The sequence below is a fragment of the Otolemur garnettii genome, unplaced genomic scaffold (assembly GCF_000181295.1).
Source record: "Otolemur garnettii isolate 467f Iridium unplaced genomic scaffold, OtoGar3 scaffold00087, whole genome shotgun sequence".
NCBI lineage: Eukaryota > Metazoa > Chordata > Mammalia > Primates > Galagidae > Otolemur > Otolemur garnettii.
In genome coordinates this window covers 2,856,220-2,873,646 of record NW_003852482.1, presented here as the reverse complement: position 1 = coordinate 2,873,646, position 17,427 = coordinate 2,856,220, and the positions used below count along the sequence as shown (strand labels likewise).

Below are 17,427 nucleotides of genomic sequence, written 5' to 3'. Positions count from 1 at the left end.
TTTTTTTTGCAGTTTTTTGCCGGGGCTGGGTTTGAACCTGCAGCCTCTGGCATATGGGGCTGGCGCCCTACTCCTTTGAGCCACAGGTGCCGCCCTTGGGGTGGTTTCCTTAATCCATGCCTGTGTGCCCCTTGAGAATGTGGCTCCCAGGGCCTCTCCTCTGGGCACTCGGGGTGATGCTGCTCTCTGACTGGCACCTCTGCTTTTGCCCACAGCCGGGCCATTCTGCAGGAGGTGCTTGATGCAGACCTGAGTGACGAGGCCTTCCCTTTCTCCACTCACAAGCTGGTGACAGCTGCCGGGCACCTGGTAGGTACCAGCTGGCTGTGTCCTCTGGGCGGTGAATGGCAGCAGGGAATAAGCCCAGCTGGGACCTGGGGGCCAGAAGCCTTGGGGGTCCCTGTACCTCCCTGGGCCTTGCTTCCTAACTATGAAGCTGTCAGGAACTCAGAGGGTGCTGGGGCCAAAGTTGCAGGGGACTCAGCCCCAGGGGAGGCAGCCTTGGCCTCACCAATGGCACATCTACCTCTGTGTCCTGCTTCTCCAAGGTACAGGGCAGCCCTCCTGAGTTAGAGAGACTCCCTGCAAGTAACAGGGCAGAACTCTGTGTCCTCCGAGCACCTCCCCAATCCGTGCTGTGGATGGGAGGCTACACAGGTGGGGGACAGTCCATCCTGGTGCTGAGCCTGTCCTCCTGAGACTGGGTGGTGTCGGGTACTGGTGCAGGAGGCTTCCTGAGACCTGGGGTCAGTCCTGGCTGCAGCTGCAGGTCAGCTTGTCTCGTCTGGGCCACAGTTTCCTGCAGCATTATGACCTTTGTCTTGACCCTGCTGTGACCCTGCTGTGAGTCGCTGATGGTAGAAATGTGAATGCAGCGCCTCTCGCCAAGGCCTCCGGCACACGCACTCAGCACCTCACATGTGTATTTCCTCCTGTAATCCTCATGGTGACTCAGAAGGTTCTGTCACAGGATCTCTGACCTTAGCACACTGACATTTGGGAGCAGACACCCTGTGCCGTGGGGTCTCCTGCCTCCTCAGCCTCGCCTGCTCGATGTCAGCAGCAGCCTCAGCTGTGGCAGCCACAGAGGTATCCAGACATGGCTGAGCATCTCCAGGGTAGGACCTCCCATTTAGAACCTCGGTCGGTGACTGCTCTGCTCATTGGCAGCCCTGTAAGGTGCCCTTGCTGCAGGACAGCCAGGTATGCAGGGCCTTCCAGAGCTCACGAGGGAAGTAAGGGTACCCAGAGTGATGGGCGTCACCCTGAATGGTGCTCAGGGACTGGCTGGACTGGCCTGCTCATGGCCACCTAGCTAATGAAGCCTGAGAGCACCAGTGTGTGTTGTGGAAATGGCGTGGCCTTAAGGTGTGGAGATGTGGGTGCACCTCCCCTGTTCCCATGCCCCATGTGTTCATCTGGGGCTTCTGGTGGGAAAAGTGCTAAGGAAGGTTGGAGGATAAGGTCCTGGCCTGCAGAGGGGCTGGAGGGCCTGGAGGACAAATCTGTGTACTGTTAGCAAATAAACCATGTGGCGGTGACAGCAGAGGGGAGGCTGCCAGAGCCCAGGGGAGATAAAGGCGGCTCTGCAGAGCTGAGGAGCTGGCCAGGCTGCACTGGGGGGCAGGAAGCTGGGCCGCCACTGTCTAGCCTGCTTCCCACCTCCTTGGTGCAAGGCTGCCTGCTAGGACCAGAGAGGGTGGGCTCTGGGAGAGCAGCACAGCTTAACTCTGGGCCATGGTGGCGTCCAGACTGCCCTGACTCCAGCTTGAGCTACCGTGGGGGTCCCTGCACTGTCCAGCTTTGTTTGGGGCCAAGCTCAGACTTGTAGCAAGGGAGGGGAGCTGTGGGTTTTTTCCCATCTCACTAGGCTTGGTGTCGGCTCTGCCTGTTTGGTTTGGCTGCTGGAGGGGGGAAGACCAGGTACCCATTGCCTCCCATCCCAAGGCCTCACCTCCAGCAAACAGGCAGTCTCAGCTGCCTCCCCTGCCCCAGGGGCCAGCCCTTGCCTGCACAGTGGCTATGCTTCCAGGATGACTCCCCAGGGTGACAGGCAGGGCCAGGAATGAGGTGTAGTGCCCAGGGTGCTAGCCCCCCAGTGTGGCACACAGTGTGCTATGGCTTTGTAAAGTCGATCTCATTGTTCCACTTCGGAGCATGACCATGGGCCACGGGCCCAGGCAGACCTTACTTCTAGCAAGCCTTCTTTGGGCATGACCTTGGCCCCTCTGAGCCTGCCTTGTGTCAGCTCTAGAGTGAGGATCTTAGATTCCCAGGCAGACTCCATGCAATGCTTCACAAAGTTTGCCTGCAGCAGGGTGGCTAAGGACTTGGTGGCCAGCAGCGTCTCCCTGTGGAATTCAGGGCCATTCGCAGAGCATGTACAAGGTAGCCGTGCCTGGAGCAAACTGTGGTTGCAGGGTCAGTGTCTGTCCTGTGAGCTTCTCTGATCTGTGGTCACACAGTTTGCGCATACTGCTCTGTTGTCAGAGCATGTTATGATCGTTTCCTCATCCCTTTGTGTATTCCCTAAGAGCCACTTTTATTTTATATCATTTTATTATTTATTTTTGAGACTGAATCTCACTCTGTTGCCCTGGGTAGAGTGCTATGGCATTATCATAGCTCACAGCAACGTCAAACTCCTGGGTTCTAGCGACCCTCCTGCCCCGCCCTCTCGAGTAGCTGGGACTACAGGCGCCTGCCATAACACCCGCCTGAGACCACTCTTAATGACCACACACTCACCCCTCAGTTTTGTGAGCAGTGCTCTGGGCGTGAACATGTACACAGGTCTACTTCCTCACCTTGGAAATGGCCTGCGAGAAGCTTCCCTTGCATGTAAGCCTCTCCGGCCCTCTGGTTACTGACCTGAGACAGAGATCTGGACCTGGGTCCCTAGTCAGAGCCTCAGGTTGTTCTGTGTCTGTCCTTTTGCATTTGCTGGGCCCCTGCCTGTGCAGCGAACTGTCCTGAGTCTCTGGCAGGGTGGGAGAGAAGCCCAGAGTTTTCTGGGCTAGGTCCCTGTCTGCAGGAGGTCATGGTGACAGAAGGGTCACCTTCCAGACTGGATAAAGCAGAAATGTGTGTCGCTCCCGGAGGGACTGCCGAGAGAGGGTGGCAAGGCCAGGCTCCTGGGAAGGGCGCGGGCCTGAGATTACTGGGGCTGTTCTTACAATACCATCGGCTCCTGCTGGACCTTGCTGGATGCTCAGCTGAGTTCTAGCATTTGCTTTTGAAATGAAGGACCTTTCCACAGTGCTGGGCCTCCTGCCCACACACTTCCCTCCACTGACGCTCGCCTGGCTTCAGCATGGATTCTGGACACATTGGCTGGGTGCCGGCCTCGGGCCTCTGGGGTGGAGGGTGCGGCCCTGACCTCAGTGGGCCCAGCCCTGCCTGCACTACAGAGGGGCTGAATAGTAACTGGCCAGGCGGAGTGAATAGTAACTGGCCAAAGAGTTGTCAGGGAGGGGAGAATCCCCAGAGATGGTCACAGAGGAGAACTGGGTCTTGGTAAGAGAAAGACAAGCTGGTGGACAGACTGCTATTGCCTGGGCCTCTCGGACTGTGCTTGGGTGCCTCTGCCCTAGAACTGACCTGATTGGTCTGGTCAGTGAGTCTGGGGCCCACAACAGCCGGCCTATACCCCACCCACAGCCCCATACAGCACCCAAGCTCTGTCCCTGCATCCAGCACCTCCCAGATCCTTTGGCAGGACTGGAGGAGCAGATGCCTCAGGGCTGAGGGGTCCTTCTCTCTCCCTGGCCTCATCCAGAAGCTCATCCCACTGGCTTCCAGCCAGCTCCCAGGGCCTCATCCTTAGGAAGGCCCACTGACCTCAGAGTATACACGTTACTGTCACCAGGCCTAAGGGGCTGGTTCTGTGGGGCCACTCACATGCTCATGTCTGTGTACTCTGGGACTACTGGGGAAGGCGGGGTGTGAGTGACAGGGTTCCTTGTCTGCTCCCAGAGACCAACAGCAGCATCTTTCCCTCTTCATCTCATCCTTCCCGTGGTTCTTGGGAGTGGCCAGCAGGGTCTTGGAGGTCAGGTCTGCACATGTTATGAGGGGGACTTGGAGTTGCTAGGTGGCTGGACAGTCCAACTCCCCTGATATGAGGGCTGGAGACATTAAGGAATGGAGTGGAGTAAAGGTTGTGGGTCAGCCAAGGACCCTGTCCTCAGTGACCACTGTGGGGGTCTGGGCAGGTGTGGATGAGAGGGGTTGGGGAGGTGTGGACGAGAGGGGGGCAGGGGGAGGTGTGGACGAGAGAGGGCAGGAGCTTTGGTCCTTCAGGTTGATGTTCTGGGTCTTCTGACCTGTAAGTCTGTCCCTTAAAGCCCCTCAGGCCACACATTCTCTCGTGCCTGAGCCGAGGACATGTGGCTTCCTCTGCCCCAGCCAGCATAAAGGGTGGAGACTCAGCCATTGGGAGGACTTCAGGCTGTGGATGCTGAGGCTAGCCGCCACCCTTTGCCCCATGGTGGGCCTTGCAGGCAGGAGGGAGTTGGGTCAGAACTGATGCTGAGGGGTCTTGGGGCCAAAGTCATATTACCCCAGCACTCAGCAGAGCTGGGAGCCAGGAGCTTGACTTTTAGACCTGCCTGAGCCTTCTGTGGAGTGCCTTTCTGGGCCTCAGTTTCCCCATCTGTAACACAAAAGCTAGACCAGGCATCCTCAAACTACGGCGCATGGGCCACATGCAGCCCGCCTAGGACGTTTATCCAGCCTGCCAGGTGTTTTTGCTGCCGCTGCCTGTCCTGCTTAGCAGCCAACTCGTCCCAGGGCCCACAGTCTGGCCCTCCAACAGTCTGAGGGACAGTGAACTGACCCTCTGTTTAAAAAGTTTGAGGACCCCTGGGCTAGACAATGTCTAAAATTCCTTCTAGGCCATCCCAGTAGTCTTTCCAGACACTCTGAATTCCCTGAATCCAGGGAGAATTTCATATTCTCCTAAATAATGTCTTGTACTGGCTTAGAAACGTGTTGACGACGTATGTCTCAATGTGGAGAAATGCCGGGCCAGAGCATGGGGCTGGGCCAAGTATTTATAGGACATCAACTGGACTCCAGCCAACCAGACGCGGGTGAGGAATGTGTGCGCCTGTGTAGTCAGCAAAACCACCCGGTCGAAAGGAGACGTAAGAATGAAGCAGAAGCCAAAAACTGCAGACCCAGGCCCAGGGCGGGACAGCAGAACCCCTGCTGCTGCTCAGTGACCCCCACTCACAAGACAACTTGGAGCTGGCTTCCGATGAGCGTCCTCGGCTGCTGTTTTACAAGCATTCTCCTCTGAAGTGCTTGGGTCCATCCCAGGCTTCCTTAATCCCTGGAGCCCCAGAGGAAGGAGGAGGATGGGAGCAGTTGCTATCTGCCCACGGCCAGCAGACCAGCTGTCCTCACTCCCTGAATATCTGCTTCAAGGTCGGTGAGATTCCCAGTGAGGACTCACTCTCCCTCCACGTCTCCTGGAGCTCAGCTCCTCCAGAATGGTGTTCCCGGAGCAACGCAAGGACGGGCCCCTCTGGGAAGCAGCAGGCACTGGGGACTCATTATGGCATGAGGTGATAGAGTGATTTTCTTCTGAAAATTAATTTCAGCTCAAAGGAAATTGGATTTCTTTTCCTGATGGTGAGAAATCTTGGCCATGACATGCTGTTAGGATTCAGTTAGTTCAGGATGGAGCTGTCTCTCACCCACATGCATGATAAACCACGACATGCCAGTCAGAGATGCTGTGGCATTCACAGAGCATTTGTTTGCAAGTTGGGTTTCAGCCACCACCTAAAAACTCGGTTTGCAAAACCTGAGCCAACTTGCCAAGGCCTTAGACAGACGTGTGACATCACAAGTAGGTTCTGTGATGCAGCTGAGACGCACTGGTGGCCGCAATCTGTGCCTGCCACAATTTGAGCTCCAGTGGAGAGACAATGAAGATGTCTTGCCGTGAAAATGTAAGGACAGGCCCAACTGAACAAGGTTGGGTGACCCAGGTGCACACTTCAGAGATTCCGGGGCTTGCTAAGGGCAGAAGCGAGTTCTTTCTCTCCAGGTTCCAATGCTATCCATGGGTGCGCACGGGTGACCAGGGGGTCATCCAAGGCTTTCACCAGCTGTGAGAAATTTGAGACTCCAAGGACAAGGCTAGCTGGGGAGATGAGCTTCCCTTTGATGAGTGACTAGAGATGGGTCTTTGGCAGACTCAATGTTTCCAAGGGCTGGAGGATGGACCCTGAGGTTGATCCCGAGGGATCCTGGAGAGTCTTGCAGATCCTCTGAGAGCTTCAAGTGTATAGAGTGTGGTTTGAGCATCACACATTGTATTTATTATTCTTGGAAAATTGGTTTCCAGTCACTATCCCCACCATCACCACCATCATCATTACTTCTACCACCATAACCACCATTACAGCCACTATCATCACCACCATGACCACCACAATCACTACAACCACCATCATCACCATCGTCACCATAACCACCATCATTACCACATCATCACCATCATCACCATCACCACCATCGTCACCATCACCACCTATGCCATCATCACCATCACCACCACTATCATCACCACCATGACCACCACAATCACTACAACCATCATTACCACCATCACCTACCCCTACACACTAATCTCTGAACCAGGCAGAGGGGAGAGACTGAGCACTCTCTCTGTGGGATGTTTTTAGAAGCAAGTATCTTGGGAGTCTCCAAAGTGTTTGAAAACTGAAGCCCCTCCAATCCTGCTACCAGCTTGCTTCTCTCCTCCCTTGTGAGTTTGGAGCCCAGACTCTGCAGAAGGCTACTCATGCTCTAGTCTCTGCCTGCCCTTTGTGTGTGGGGCTCCTGGGGTCCTCACATCCTTAGTAGATGATCAAGTTTGGAGGATGCCCCTGATATGTTGAGGGTGTTGATACACAACCAAACACCCTGGAAACTTGTGAAACCACCATGAACTGATGTGACCTGAAAAGGCTGGACGTGTCAACCTATGTCTGCGGCACATCTGCTCCAGCCCTCCTGTAGCATTTACCCAGAAAGGCACACTTTGGGTGGGTTCTAATGATGCACATGGTCAGAGCACCCCTAGGAGGGGCCTGGTCCTCACTGCCCTGGAGACCAGGATGGCCTCAGTGTTGAGCTGAGGCTGGGACCAGCAGCTCCCTGGCTTCTGAGTCCTTTCCACCATACAGCTGGCATGAAGCGTAGTGATGTGCCCAGCATTAAATCCCACCCCCAACCCATGTTTTACTGAAATCTGAGCATATCCTCTCCCATGCAGAAATACTCAATGTCAAGGGCAGGGAGAGTGTGTCTCACAGTGCAAGGCTCCAGCTCCAGAGCTGGAAACAGCTGGCTGCGCCTTGCTCTGCTACTAATGGCTGGGAGGCCTTCTCAGCAGGGGCTGGACCATCACATCTTCAGGAAACCAGCAAGGTGGCTGCTAGATCACTGGTGGCTGGAAATCTGTGTGGAGAATGAATTTACCATGGGAATTAGGAAATGCTCCCCCCCCCACAAGAGCTGAGTGTGAAACATTTTCCAGGACATCACTGGGCCTTGGGCAGGTGATTTGACCCTCTTGTGCCAGTAGCAGGCCCCTGTAGAGTAGCAAGCCCCTGCGGCATCTTTTAGTGGTGACTGTGCTGAGTGTCTGAGGAATCTCTGCCGGCAGCCCTGTTAGCACCTGGCTCGGCAGCAGCAGGAGCCAGGACTGAAAGGGGAGGTCAGTGCTAGGGTGAGATATTTGGGCTCAGATTTGATCCAGCAGATTTGTATCACCCCAAATCCCACACCCTCGGCCACTCTGGTGCCTGCTCTGGCTGGGTGACCCAACCTCTCAGCTATCCTGCATCTGCTGTGAGTGCCGGGGCCGGCGGCGTTCCCTGCACTATGGAGGGGCTGAAGCCTGGGACACAGGAGGATGTCAGAATATGAGTGTTTGTGGAATGGGTGGTTTGAAGCTTTGTCCTGCCCTGGGTTTGCCACTTCTGTCTGGAGCAGGTGACCTAGGGTGGAACCAAGTGGACTTTGCTTACCATCTACTATGCTCAGGGCCGGAGCTGGTAGCCGTGGGGCCTCCAACAATGACTCTATTCTAGATTTCAATCTTGTCCTTTTAGGGGCAGAAGGGATGTGACCAATCCCTTTCCTGTCCTACTGTCAGGGTCACAGCCAACCCTCCTATAGCAAAAGACAGGTTCACTTGAGAAAAGTGAAGTAACAAGTTTATATAATCAAAGTTTAACGTGATATAGGAGCCTTCAGAAGTGGGGACCCACAGACCTGGGGACAGCTGTCTGTCCCTGTGCTCAGGGTCCGTGAAGAACAGGCAGCCTTAGAAATGTGACTGTAACAGACCGAGGGGCACCGGTAAGGCCTGTCTGTGCAGAGTCTCTTGGCCTCTCTGGGCAGTGTCCTTCCTCCTGGGTGTGGGGCAGACCCCTCTGGATGGAGGGTCTGTGACCCACAATCAGATGAGGCAGGTCTGGGTACTTGTCTTTGGCCAGCTGCTACACAGAAAGGTGAGGAAGGTAGGAGCCCTATTTCGAGGGTTATGGTGGGCAATAGGGAGAGGGATTCCAGTTTCTGTGAGTTGGTTGGGAGGTGGGAGACAAGACGGCAGGAGCAGGGCAGAGAGGCCTGCCCCCTGCTTCAGAGACTCAGCACGCCCAAGTGCCCTGCTGTCCTGAGTCCTGACACCCTCGCAGGGTATGAGTCTTGAACCTGTTGACCCCTATGGTGGAGGCCGGAGGGAAGGGCCTAGAGATGTGCAGCCAGAGTGGAGAGGGGCCGCACACTTGCCCTTCTGACTCTGTTGCCACCCTGCTGGCCTGAGGAAAATAGGGGACAGGCAGAGCGGGAATCCTCTCGCCCTTAGGCACCCCAGAGAACTCCTCCAGGGCCAAGGAGTCTAACATCTAGAACCTTCCAAAGGAGTGTGGGAAAGGGAGAAGGACCACAGTAATGTTCACATGACACTGCAGACCAGCCGGGGTTGGCAGGCCCTCCCCACATGGCCTCTTGGCAGTCACCATAGTTGGCAACCAGCAGTGTGGTGGGCTTGGCTTGAGGAGTGATTCTGCTCCTCTCCAGGTTGCTGGCTGAGAACACTGGCCACTGGGAAGATGGCACTAGGCGACCGTGGGGCTCTGAGTCCCCACCTGGGTGCTGTCCCCTGGGAGAAGCCCTCAGTCTGCAGGCCCACAGGAGCAGCCTGCATCTCAAGGGCCAGGCTCCCCCCTTTCACCTGCTAAGCTGTCTGGGTGCTGGTAACGGGATGCTGCAGCAGAGACAGCCGCCTGAGGGCAGGACCTTCTTTAGCCCCACCCTTTGCTATCAGAGTTCAAGCACTTGTTTCCAAACAAAAGGCAGAATGAGCTCCAGAGGGCCCCGTCCTGCCACCCCACCCCCCACCCCCGCCTGGGTCTTCCTCATCCCAGGGTGACCTCCACCCAGCCAAGGGTCTGCTCTGGTGTGGCCCTCCGGTGCTGGAGGCTGAAGGACACTCTCTACGGCAGCGGTTCTCAACCTGTGGGTTGCGACCCACAGGAACTGTATTAAAGGGCCACGGCATTAGGAAGGTTGAGAACCACTGCTGTATGGCATATTTCAGCCAGAATCGTGACTAACAAGCTCTGGGAAAAGTCTTGACATCACCTTGACTGTTTTCACACTTAAAGCACCTGAATTTCTAGCTGGCAGCTATGGCGGAAGCTCTGTGCTTCGAAAAGCATCTGGTGCTGCCAGCAAGACAGTGGGAGTTGGTCTGAGCGGCGGCTTTGGGAATCTCTTCCTCTCTCCTGGCTCGCTCGGCGTCCACACGCACCCCAGTGTTTCCTAGGCAGGGCCTTATTTCTGTTTATCCTGTTTGGAGCTCACGGTGAGAGCCCATGGCTGACCCCCTTCAATGCCGGAAGAGTCTCTGTGTGTTTCTCTGGTGACCAGAAGTGCGGCATCTTTTCTTATGGTTCTTGGCCATTTCTAGCTCTTTTTTTGATAAGTGTCTATTCAGTGCTTTGTCCATATTTTTAATGGGGTATTTGATTTTGTTGTTGTTGTTGTTGAATTGTAAGGCTATTTTTAAATTTATTCTGGATAAAGACCCTTATTGGATCTATGATTCACACATATTTCCTCCCATTCTTATGTTGCTTTTTCACTCTGTTGTTAGTGTTTTTTGATACACAAAATGTTTATGTTGGGTGCAATTCCATCTGTCTGTTTTTGCTTCTGTTGCCTTCTGACAAAAATCATCACCATTTCTGATTCTGCTTCACTTTCTTCTAGGGGTTCTATGACTATAGATCTTTGGGGAAGGCCTTTGTTCCATTTTGAGTAAATTTGGGGGGTATGGTATAAGGGTCCCGTGCTGTGTTCTGGCCTGTGGATGTCCAGTTCCTCACCACTTGTTGGAGAGATTGTCCATCCCCTGCAGTGGTCTTAGCATCCTTGTCAGGGATCCTTTGATCATACATGAGGGTTTTTTTCTCTCTATTCTATTTCATTGTCTATTTCCCTGTGAAGACCCGACACTCTGGCCTCCCTGAGCTGATGGGAGCTGGGAAGTGGAGACAGCACCATCCCACCTGTGAACTCTGACCCTCTCCCTTAGCTGGGTCAGGAGTGTGTGTCTGAACAGGAATCTGCAGTTGTGGGGTCGTTATGGGCCATGCTTTGAAAATTATTTTTCCCGTTTCAAAATATGATAGGCTTTGAGCCCCAGGCTCTTCCACAGGCTCTGAAATTAGAACCCCGTTGACAAGGCAATCTTTGTCAGGGGCCTGTGGATTGCACCAGGGAAGCAGGGAAATGTCAACAGTACATTTTCTGTGTCAATTTTTAGTTTTTTAAGAGGCCTGGGCAAATGGTAACTCAGAGCAAATTGACATTGTTCCAAAAGCTTTTAGAATCCAGCCCCTTGGCACAATCTGATTACTGCCAGGCATGTCAGGGGCTGGTTCTGTGCTGGCAGAGTGGCCTGCACCCTCCTCCTGCACAGATGTTACCCTGGGGGAGCTGCATGGCACAGGTTTGCTCTGCCCTCCACTGTTGGTTCTCTGTGACTTGCTGAGCTCTCCAGGATCCTCTTGTGAGCTCGGCGATCCTGGGGCTGAGCACCTGGGCATCACCCCTGGGGACTCTGTGGGGTTGAGGACTTGCCCGAAGGTGGGGAAGGGGGCTCCACTTGCTGGGTGTGTTCATGAAATGTGCCCAACCCAAATGTGTGGGAAAGGTCACGTCCCCAGGCAGCTTGTCACCCCATGCTGGTAGTGGCTTTCATGCTGGTGCTAGCCCAGGGTATAGGACACATGCCCCCTGCAAAGATACTGGCTGCCCCTGGCAGAGCTGGGTGTGCCCAGGCCAGAAGCAGGGCCCCTCGGAGCCTGTTTTGGCATTAGCCCTGAGCATCACTAACAGTGGTCCCCACCACTGCATGGGCTGGGAAGAGAGAGCTTAGCCATCAACACACGGTAATCAGCACCGTCATTTCTGCAGGATTGGTGTGGGCCACTCAGTTCTCAAGCAAGGCCTTTCACAGTCAGATATCCCCAGCCTGACACAAGGCCCTGTGAGCCCCATCTATAGCCTTCTCTCCTGCCTCCAGCCACATCTGCAGCCCCAGTGCGGTGCCCGGAGCCTGCTCTTCCCTGCCTTGGGGGACCTGTCTGAGGCACGAGCTCCCACTCCACCTCCCATCTTGGAGAGCCTTGCTCCCCAGCACAGTGCCTGTGCACAGCACATTGTGCTTCTAGCTGAGTCCTGCTGAGGCTCTAGTCGTGGGGCACAGAGGCTGTGTCTGTCCTGGGATCCCAGCCTGGCCAAGGCTGGTCACACTAGTGGGCGATCAGTTTCTAGAACCAGAGACTCACACAAGGGTTGCTTCCTCCAAGACACCTCTGTGCCCACAACGCACAGCTTGGGAGACCCACGAGTTGCGCTTCTCAGGATGCCCGGCAGAGCTCCTGAAAACCTTGTACAAATGAGGAAAGTGAGGCCATAGGGAGGGGAGGGGGTGGCACACCCAGCTCTGCCAGGGGTCGCTGCAGTGGGCTGAGTGGGGCCCCCAGAGACACGCCCACATCCTGACTCCCCAGACCCTGTGCGTGTGGCCTTATTTGGAAACAGTATCTTAGCAGTTGTTACTAAGGTAAGGATAAGAATATTCAGGATCAGGGTAGGTCCCAGATCTAGTGACACCTGTCCTAGTAAAAGATAGAAGAGAAGAGACTCAGACACAGAGGGGAGGCCACGTGAAGAGACACAGAGCTTCACAGGGGAGTGACATAGCCACAAGTTGAGCAGCACTGGGGCCTCCCTAGAGAGCAGGTGTGATCCTCCTGGGACCTCCAGAGGGAGCAGACCTGTTGACAATTTGCTTTTGGATTTTAAGACCCCAGAACTAAAACTTAACTTCCAATGTTTTAAGCCACCCAGTTGTGGTCATTGGTCGTGACAAAAAAATTAACACAGTCACTTAGATCTGAGGTTGTAAACGGTGAGCCCAAACCCACCCTCTCCCTCCCTAGAGACAAGGGACACAAGGCCCTGTGAGCCCCACCTATAGCACAGTGGGGCTTCCCCTTCCTCACCTTAGACTTCCAGAGCAGCTGAGTGATGAACTCTGCTTGGAAGACTCCATTCTGGGTGGTGATCTGGCTGGCATGCCAGCTGAGAGTGATGGTGACAGCCGGAACTGTCCACTGGGGATCGGGGGGGCAAGGCCTGAACCTCAGTCATCTGAGCCTGCTGTGTCTAAGCTGTGACCTGGTCCCCTCCAGGTCCGGGCCATGCGGCTGTCCTTTGTGGGAGAGCTGGGCTGGGAGCTGCACATCCCGAGAGTGTCCTGCGTGCCTGTGTACCAGGCCGTGATGGCAGCGGGAGCCAGGCACGGCCTAGTCAATGCAGGGTATCGAGCCATTGACTCCCTGAGCATCGAGAAAGGTGAGTGGGAGGTCTGGACAGCACTTGGGGGCACCCAGCCACCCGGAGGCAAAGTGGCTGTTAGCCTCTCCCATCACCCGTACCCGCCACCCCTGACACCATCATTTCCCCAACACTCACTGCTGCCCAGAAACTGGGTCTTCTGTGCCAGGCTCCAGAGGTGGTGCTGGGATGGCCTCCCCCCCACAGACTCAAGGACTGAAGTGTTGCTTGGCACCCTGGGGGTGGGGCCAGGGCTAGATTTGAACTCAGCACCTTGGATTCCCTTGGAGATTTGCAGAAAGTCAGAGCAGGTGCCAGAGCTTCTGGATGAAGCCCACTCCTTCACCCCACAGATGGGGATGGCTCCACTGGTGCCACCCAAGCCCCCTCACAAGTCTTCCCTGGTGCCTTCAGCCTGAGGTTGTGGAGGGCCGAGGGCTGATGGGGTGGTCTGCTTAGGGTCTCCCAGGAGCCTTGTGGCACCAATGCCTGGGCTGCACTGGTCACCAAGCAGCTCTGGGTGAGGGGAATGTGGGGCTAGGGAGGGTGGGTTTGGGCAGTGTCTACCTTGTCTTTGGAGGGCTTTCCCCCACAGCTGGGCACTGACCAGTAGTCTCCCCTTGCTACAGGCTACCGGCACTGGCATGCGGACCTGAGGCCAGATGACAGTCCCCTGGAGGCAGGCCTGGCCTTTACCTGTAAGCTCAAGTCCCCTGTGCCTTTCCTGGGACGTGAGGCCCTGGAGAAGCAGCGGGCCTCGGGCCTTCGCCGGCGCTTGGTGTGTTTCACCGTGGAAGAGTAAGTGTTCTGCTGTCCCAGGCTGCCCAGAGGTGACTGCCCACGGTGGTTAAGGCCCCTAGTACTGATACTTCCTATGAGCCAGCCACCCCCTCCCAAAGTGCACACAACAGCCCATTACAGATGGGGAAAGTAAGGTGTCTGAGCAGGTGCTGGATGACACACTGTCTCTCCACATCCCACTCTGTTCCAGGCAGGCCTGTCTGACTCCAAAGCTAAGGGTGTACATTCAGGATCCTTCCAGGCTAGGCAAGGGGCAGACAGTCAGGGGCCAGGCCATGGGGAATGCACGCTCTCCTCAAAAGAGGGTCCTCTTCCTTGGAAGAGGAGGGTGGCCTGAGCCATGCCAGCCCCCCTTCGGTCCTGGCCAAGCTGGGAGGGAGCCTGGTGCTCCAGTCACTGCCTTGCAACCTCCCAGCCTACTCCCCATTAAATCCCCATTGCCCTGTGGGGGTGAAAGGGGCCTGGCTGGGGCTGCCATCCCTGTCACCAAGGAGGCCAGGTGCCATATGGCAGAGGTAGAGGAGAGGCTTGCTTAGGGGACCTGACTCTGCTCTGCCCAGTGAAAGGTGGTTTTGAGCCTGTGGATGAAAGCTGGGCCCGAGCCTCCCTGGGTTCCGGAAGCCTGGCTCCACTCAGCTCCCGGGTGGCTCTGAGGTGAAAATGCCATGCTGGTGTCAGAGCACCATCTGGGGCTCCCTCAGGGGTCTGGGTGCCACCAGCATCTGGAAAGGTCAGGAGTCTGGGGATTTGTTGATGCGCAGCTGACAGCCAGCTACACACAGGGTGCTTCCCCCAGATTTCTGGACCCTTCTAGAGAGGTGTGGGGAGTGATTAGGAGTGAAGAGAGCAGAACTGAGGTCCTGCCCTGGCCCATACCTCCCTCTGGGCCCTTGGCAGGCTGTGCCTCTCTGCATGACTGTTAGTCCACTTCCCAGGAGCCCACCTGGCCCCAACGTCCAACCCTCTGTGATGTGCCTACAGCCTGGCTCCAGGGGTGGCCTCCTTCGCACATGTTCCCTCCCTGTGGGCTCTGCTGGGGATTCTGTGTCAGGCTGTGAGATAGTCCGCAGCCCCACAGCTCTGGGCCAGCAGGATCCCTGGAGGAGACTGGACAAGATGGGGCTATGGAGTGGTGGAGAGTGGTCCTGCTGCATTGCCCTGGGACCCTGGGTGGGTCTGGAGCCCCTGCCAGGTCCGTTTTCTGATGACAACAGCATCGGCTCTGTAGGACTGCCCGGCCCGTGTCCCTCTGTAGGACTGCCCGGCCTGGGCTGCCCACAGCTGAGGCCAAAATGACCAGCCACACAGGAAAGTGACACCAGTGATCCTGGTGCTGGCGTCCCTGAGATTCTAGTTTACTTCTTTGTCTTCCTACTTTGAATTTCCAAGAATTTTACCGTGAGCAGCCATATGTGCCATGTACTGAAGGAAGCCTTCTAATAACGGGCCCTTCACTGAGAGAGAAGACGAATCGGGGGAGCGAGGTGTGAGGGTGCTCGACGATGCTGCCATGGGCTGGCTTGAAAGTGCCCAGCTTCTAGAAACACTGCTGTCCAATCGTGGCTTTGATGTTTTTGGTTCATTCATTTTGTTCACTTGAGGCCTGTGCCCTGGTGTCCAGGCTGGGTGCTGGGCTGGCTCTGGGGTCAGTGGTGACCCAGCAGCCCAGCCCTGCTTTCGTGGAGCAAGGGGGGGGTCTGATGCATGCAGTCTAGCCCCTGTGTCCTCCAGGCTGGAGCAGATGTGTGTGCACCAGAGGGTTTCTGGGGTCCCAGCTGTCTCGTTGCTTCTTCCAGGAAAGTGCCCATGTTGGGGTTGGAGGCCATCTGGAGAGATGGCCACATGGTGGGCCACATCCGCAGGGCGGACTTCGGGTTCACCATCCACAAGACCATCGCCTATGGCTACGTCCGCGACCCCTGCGGTGGGCCGGTGAGTCCTGTTTGCGGCTGCGCCCTGCATTGCAGAGTGTGCTGGGCTGTGGGGAGGGGCTGTCAGCTGGGAGGGGGGCGACAGACACATGACTGCTGGCTATGCCATGCTGTTTTCTGAATGAGTCTGACTTTGGAAGCACCAGGCTTTTCTTGTCAGAAGTAGGTGCAGGCAAGGCCAGTGCCCTCTGGCTCCTGGGCCACAGACCCAACCTTGAGCTCCCACCACCCTTTGCCCAGAGGGTGGTGGTGGAGGGATTCCTGAAACCCAGACTCTGCCCGTCCTCCTGTCCCTATTCTAGATTCCTCCGACCCCATACCCACCACATGGCCTTTGTCCTGGGCTCTGGGAGGCTGGAGCCAACAGAGGGGCTAAGTACCAGGACAGACCTGGACAGCTGCTTTTGGAGGGAGGGAGTGTCAGGCAGCCCCCAGGGGGGAGGGACTGGCCTCCGCTCCCATCTTTCTGGCCTGCGGGAGTGGAATAGGCAGTCTATGTCTAGGTTCACCGTTTGTCCCCGGCCTGAGCTGCTGGCCTGGCTTTAGGGCCTTCCAGCCAGAGCTGAATCCTGATGGTTGGAGACTCTGATGAAGGGAGGGAGGCCTAAGCAGAAGCAGTGTGGAGGAGACAGGCTGGGGTGAGACAGCCTCGCCCACGGGCTGCAGGGGAAGGGCAAGGCCAGCTCATAGGCTGGGGCTGGGGACATGGTAGCTCTCTCAGGCCTCAGACAAGGCCACTGTCCTACAGAGCCAGTGAGGCAGAGGCTGCAGTGGAGCTGGAAGACTCAGGACACAGGTGATTGTCACCAGCCTCTGGGGCTTGGTGAGCTTGGACAAGGGGCCTCTCCTGAGCCTCAGCTTTTTATCTATAAAATGGGGACAGACTTCCCACCCACCTGACTGATGGCCATGCAGGTCACTGCCTGGAGTAGGGGCCTTAATAAGCAGGAGTTGTGATGATGTGGCCCCATAGCTGATGGGCTGCTCTGACAACTTGAGGAACCAGAGCCCTGGGTCCCAGCCAAAGTGGTGCCCACTGGCTCCCTGCTGGGCTGGGATGCAGTGAGGCTCAGGCACTTCTTCAAAGAACAGTGACACTTGCCTTTTCTACTGGGTCAGCAAAGGCTCAACGGTATCCAGACAAGTGGGCTGGGATACTTAGGGATGACGTGTGGTGGGGCTGGGGGCTCAGGCCAGCTTATGAGAGCTGACGGTGTGTGTCTCCCCTACCTCCCCCATGGGGGATTCCAGAGCATTTACCCCATAGCAAAGGGCAGATGCTACAAAGCACAACCCCCTCCACCCCTGAAAGCTGGTGATTAAGCGTTTTCTAGCACACCAGTGGCACTGAATGGAAGGCCTCTGGAGACCAGGGCAGGACTTTGAGCCTCATGGCTACCAATTAACAAGGACTATGCGCCAGTTCTGAGGTGTCTATGCTGGGGATGCCTGCCTCCAGACAACCAAAGTCACTTGCTCCCTGTGCTCCTTGCCCAAGGACCTGTCAGGGCAGCACAGAGCCATCAGCCTGCATGTGCACAGGGCTCAGGAGTACCCCCCTGAAGTTCCAGTTGTAAAAAGCTGTTTCTCATTTTCTTCATCCAATCCTAAGCTGCCAGGAATGGGAAGGGACCTCGAACTTCCAGAGCAGAGCCCTGAGACGTGCTCCTGCAGACCAGCCCTGGGTTAGTTAGGGTTCAGAGCAGAGCCCTGAGACGCGCTCCTGCAGACCAGCCCTGGGTTAGTTAGGGTTCAGAGC

General features: G+C 56.1%; 1 protein-coding gene across 6 annotated transcripts in view; it reads left to right on the top strand.

Annotated features, from left to right (window-relative positions):
• Positions 1-17,427, top strand: part of SARDH (sarcosine dehydrogenase) — a 64,147-nt gene that overhangs the window by 45,477 nt on the left and 1,243 nt on the right. For all 6 annotated transcript variants that reach the window (XM_023516110.1, XM_023516111.1, XM_023516108.1 and 3 more), the window contains 4 exons: positions 216-309; positions 12,792-12,954; positions 13,566-13,734; positions 15,534-15,669. In XM_023516110.1, coding sequence (XP_023371878.1) covers positions 216-309; positions 12,792-12,954; positions 13,566-13,734; positions 15,534-15,669 — 562 coding nt within the window. The remainder of the gene's footprint in view (positions 1-215; positions 310-12,791; positions 12,955-13,565; positions 13,735-15,533; positions 15,670-17,427) is intronic.